The sequence below is a fragment of the Populus euphratica genome, unplaced genomic scaffold (genome assembly GCF_000495115.2).
Source record: "Populus euphratica unplaced genomic scaffold, PopEup_1.0 scaffold737.1, whole genome shotgun sequence".
Lineage (NCBI taxonomy): Eukaryota > Viridiplantae > Streptophyta > Magnoliopsida > Malpighiales > Salicaceae > Populus > Populus euphratica.
In genome coordinates, this window is record NW_011500612.1 from 87,787 (window position 1) to 92,791 (window position 5,005).

Sequence of the window (5,005 nt, forward strand, 5' to 3'; positions counted from 1 at the left end):
CTATTTTTTTATTTGTAGTTTATACAGTTAACCTTTTTATAGTTCGATCTTAGTCTTTCCGAGTTATTTATTACTTCAACACTCCTATACTTGAGAGAAGATATCAATCTTTTGATCATGTCACAAATCTCCTACCTCTCTAGTTTAGTCTTAGATTGACACAACTCTTCATTAAGGCTCCTAAGCCTAATGAAATCTCTAGAAATTGAACTAGGATCTCCTTTTCTTTACACATGATCTTAGTTATCTCTCTTGCTCCTAAGCCTTATGTTATCTCTAGGTATAATATAATATCTCTTGCTCTCTAGTACAATCTTATACTAATAAAACTCGTCAATGAGGCTCCCAGGCCTTATACTATCTTTAGATATGATCTCAAATCTACTACTCTTAGGTATAATCTCTCTCTAGTAAGGTGATTCTAAGCCTCCCCACACCACCAAAAAGGCTATAGGCCTCCCACTCTTCAGCGAGATCTTTCTCCAATGGTAAGCTTCTAAGCCTCACACCATTACTAGAAAAGCTACAAGTCTCCCACTATAGTGTGATCTTTCTTTCATATAGGCTTTTAAACCCCATATCATTGAATATGAGACTTGAAGCCTTGCTCTTTTCAATACAATTTTGGATTGATATGGAGCTTTCAAGCCTCATGTTACTGCATTGAACGACTCCCTAAGGGTTACCCCTAACTATTTATAAAATTTCATAAGTATGAGTTTCTTCTTTTTAGGTTTCCTAATAATGTTTTACAAGCTTCTCGTTCAAGGGCTACCACCAAACTCTTATAAATTTTCTAAGTGTAGGCTCACCTTTTTTAGGTTCATATAGCCTCTTAAAAAAAATTCTAAGTATGGGCTCACAATTTTTAGGTCCTCTCAAACATTTAGAAATTTTTCTAAGTATAGGTTTATTTTTATCGGGTTCCCTTAACCTCTTAAATATATTTTCTAAGTACAGACTTCTCATCCAAATGCTAGCTTTAGCTTTTTAGAAATTTTCTAAGTGTATTATCACCCTCTTTAAGTTCCCACAACCTCTTAAAATATTGTTTCAAGTATATGCTCACCCTTCATAGGTTTTTATTGGCTGGGTGTGACATATTTAGCCTTCCTTGGAGTACTATCATGCTTAGCTGAGATGGTGGGCATGCACCTCAGGTGTCCCTAGAGCTAAGTACCAGCAAAACATCCATATAGGCTCACACATGTGCCTGAGCCCAGTACTGGCTCCACCCCGTCACCTAAGCCTATCAACCATGGGCCTAGACAATGCCTTTAGGTCCATTTTCTGCTCCAAGTGGGCTCAGGCAACTTGTGTGGGTCCAACACTTTTTTTTATATATATTTTTTTACTAAATCAATACATTTTGGATCCTACTCTCTTTACACGGGTGGGTGTATAAAAATTTTTTATGGCCTATCATATCTTCATCTCATTAATGTATGTGTAAATAATATTTATCCACTATTAATGTAAATGATATTTATCATTTATATATTATCACAGAAAAATTACATTTAAGCTCTCCTCTTTATAAAAAAACAAGACTCATGGTCTATAAATATCTCATAAATCTTCTAAGTTTAGGGTGAACAATCTCTTTATTCTGAATAGTTTTAGCACATATATTTTTAGAATCTATTTCTCTAAAATATATTTGTATTTTTTCTCTTAATTTGTTGACTTAATCAAGCATCTAAGAGTCTTTATATTTGTTAAAAAGAACCTTTTACAAGTATAAACTATAAATTATCTTGTCTTACAAAGCACCAGTTAGTTGCTACTAGTAATCTTAGCTTTTTATATAAAATCATCATATCTTCGCTATAAAAAATAGATTAATTTATTATAATTAAATAATTAACTAATTATCTAAAATATAATTTTTATTAGTAACTTTCTTGGATATTCTTTACTACTTCATCCATAACCCTAAAAAAAATACTTTTCATTTTCATTTTCAATTTGTCACCCTCCCATTTCAAGGTATAATTAATTAACGATAAATTATTGAATAGATTTATCTTATCACGAATGGGAGGAACCTCAAAGCAGTTGTTGTTTGCTGATTGTGCTTACTTTGTTTTCCTAGGCTTTAAGCATTCTTAGCATCTATATATATATTACCTATTTGTTTTGTAATTATAAATTTATATAGAATTATATTAAATGGATAGAATCTACCCATAATTTATCCTTTTTTATTTAAGAATGTATTAAAGATAAAAAAATATATAAGGTCAGGAACCAACGAGTTCAATATATAAAAATATAAAAAAAAATAAACTTTTTAACTAGGCATAAATATTCATGCCCATAAAGATAAACTAACAACCAAGTACAAACTGAGCTTGGTTAGATTAGAAACCAAATCACTAATAAGGTGATCGGCTAAACTAAAATGTGTTAAAAAAAACCTATCATTGCTAAAAACCGAATGCCGACATGCTGCATCAAATCAGACGTCATGGACCCATATTTTATCTTTATTATCGAAGGATACGGCTAGTATTCCTCCGAAGAAAACCAGAATAAAACGACTAGGTTTCATGGCCTAGAAGTTTCTTGATAAATAGGAGGCCACTTGGACCGGACATTTCCAACTTTTCAGCATCGTCTTCTCTCCCAATATACTCCACCGGGCACTAGCAAATATCAGTATCAAACCACAACATCAAAAGAATGGGAGAGGTCAACAATCAAAAACGGCATTTTGTTTTGATCCATGGTTCAGTTGCAGGAGCTTGGATATGGTACAAGGTCAAGCCAAGGCTAGAGGAAGCTGGCCACCGTGTTACAGCTCTTGACATGGCTGCATCAGGGGTGAACACACAAAAAATTGAAGAAGTTCGCACTTTTGATCTGTATAATGAGCCCTTGATGGAGTTCATGGCCAAATTACCTGAAAATGAAAAGGTTGTATTGGTGGGGCACAGCTTAGGTGGCTTGAATCTGGCTTTTGCTATGGAGAAATTCCCAGAGAAGGTTTCTCTTGCTGTTTTTCTTACTGCAATCTTGCCTGATACCGTGCACCAGCCATCATATATGTTAGAAAAGGTATCACTGTGTTATTATTATTAATATTATTAAGACCTCTTTTCCCATTTCTAATTAAGATGGTCATGCCCGAAAATGGGTTGATCTATATTGTTTGGTTTCTCTATTCGAGTAAATGCTATGAACAACCCTAGGTTTGACGATACCTGATTTTGAAAATAGAATAATTTTAAGGTCTTGAGACGTTTTCTCTTTTTTTTTCATTATAGTATTTTTTTTTTTTTTCATTATAGTATTTTTTAGTTCACTGATGATATCAATTCGAACAGTATCAAATCTTATGGAATCACAACCCTCACATTAATTATTGAAGAGTGTGAGGGAGATCGGCCTCTTGTATGTATGATCTAATGAAAGGTCCAGAAGGCTAAACGTGATGATTGGTATTCGGAATGCTTGATTAGCTTCAATCTTTTGCTTCATTCAAGATGAGGTTTTAACGCACACAAATGCTAATGTAAAAGTCATTATCAATCATGTTCTAGCATCAAAATGATATTTTGGCCTCCTTGTTAGTTTGCTGAAATCGGTCCCAAGGACGAAGAGTGGCAAGACACTATGTTTTCATTCCATGGAACCCCTGAAGAACCGCATACATGTGTTCACATGGGATGCGAGTTTATGAAGTGCAAGCCCTTTCATCTTTCCTCCGCTGAGGTACAAAAATCTTTCTTAAAAATTATGAATCTTGGACTAGTTTTCATTGTAATAACCAGTTATGATACTGTTCTTGTTCGCAGGATCTCGCTCTGCAGATGCTCTTAAATAGACCAGGATCGCTGTTTGTGGAAAGCCTGTCCAAGGCAAAGCAGTTCACTGATGAGAGATATGGATCAGTGCCGCGAGTTTATATTGTTTGTACTGAGGATTTAATGATGCCTGCCTCATTTCAGCGCTGGATGATTGAGCAAAATGGGGTAAAGGAAGTGATGGAGATTCCTGCAGATCATATGCCAGTTTTTTCTACGCCTGCAGAACTCTGCCATTCTATACTGGAGTTGGCACGCAAGCATGCTTAGATTGCGTATACGCTGCGTATCCTTAGCTGATGTGCTTATTATGTATGTGATAGTTGTGCAACCCATCTTGGCTGCATTTGATTCGGATTTGTGTTGGATTGTAGAAGGAATCGGGTTCTTTTTATTTTTTATTCATTCATGTTCGATTGTAGATGGAATTGAATCATGTCCATTGCTGGTGTGCTAATTATGTATTATGATTTGAGCCTGTTATGTTTGTTCACAAAGATTCAAAAGATTTGAACTTGATAAGAAAGGTTCCGTTCTCTGACTAGCTCCTCAATTACTTCCCTTCATTGTTATTATGATTGCCAAACTGAGTTGCTTTCTTGCATCATAGGTCCACTTCAGCCCATGGCAGTTCAGCAGATCTAAAATGAAATTTGTTTCACCAGAACAAGTCTCCAAAACCCAAAAATCATGTCTCCCGTGATCCTGTGACTCCTGCTATAAACTGTAAGAAGTTCCATTACACTTTAAACAGCATGGAAGAGATGAAACCAAGAAACAAGGTTGGACGAATCAAGTAAATTGGTGAAGGTTGTGACATACCGTTGAATAGTGGAGCTGCTTCCGGAGAATGTCAAAGGTAGATTTTAGTTTGATTATAAGAATATGATTACAAGGTTTAGAAGTTTTCACTTAATATTATCAATACTAGAAAATCTAATGATATGTGTGATTAGTACTTAAAAGTGTATTTTTATCATGGTTTTATATTATCATTTTGCACTTGAAGTATCAATAACTACTTAACTAAAACATGTTTTATAATAATACATCTAATAATATAAGATACCTTTAATTTATGGTAAATGTTCATTTTAAATGCAGGCCTATCACATAAATGAAAGGATTGATTGATAACTTTAAGAATTTAAATTGCAAGTGCAAAGAGATGACCAAAATTAGAAAAGAGATGTCGG

At 34.4% G+C, this 5,005-nt stretch overlaps 1 protein-coding gene across 1 annotated transcript; it reads left to right on the plus strand.

Annotated features, from left to right (window-relative positions):
* Positions 1-2,541: 2,541 nt before the first annotated feature.
* Positions 2,542-4,345, plus strand: LOC105115684 (salicylic acid-binding protein 2-like). The gene is made up of 3 exons (XM_011012642.1): positions 2,542-3,060; positions 3,577-3,717; positions 3,801-4,345. Exons 1-3 carry the CDS (start codon positions 2,686-2,688, stop codon positions 4,077-4,079), a joined length of 795 nt encoding a protein of 264 aa, XP_011010944.1. The 5' UTR covers positions 2,542-2,685; the 3' UTR covers positions 4,080-4,345.
* The last annotated feature ends 660 nt before the right edge of the window (positions 4,346-5,005 follow it).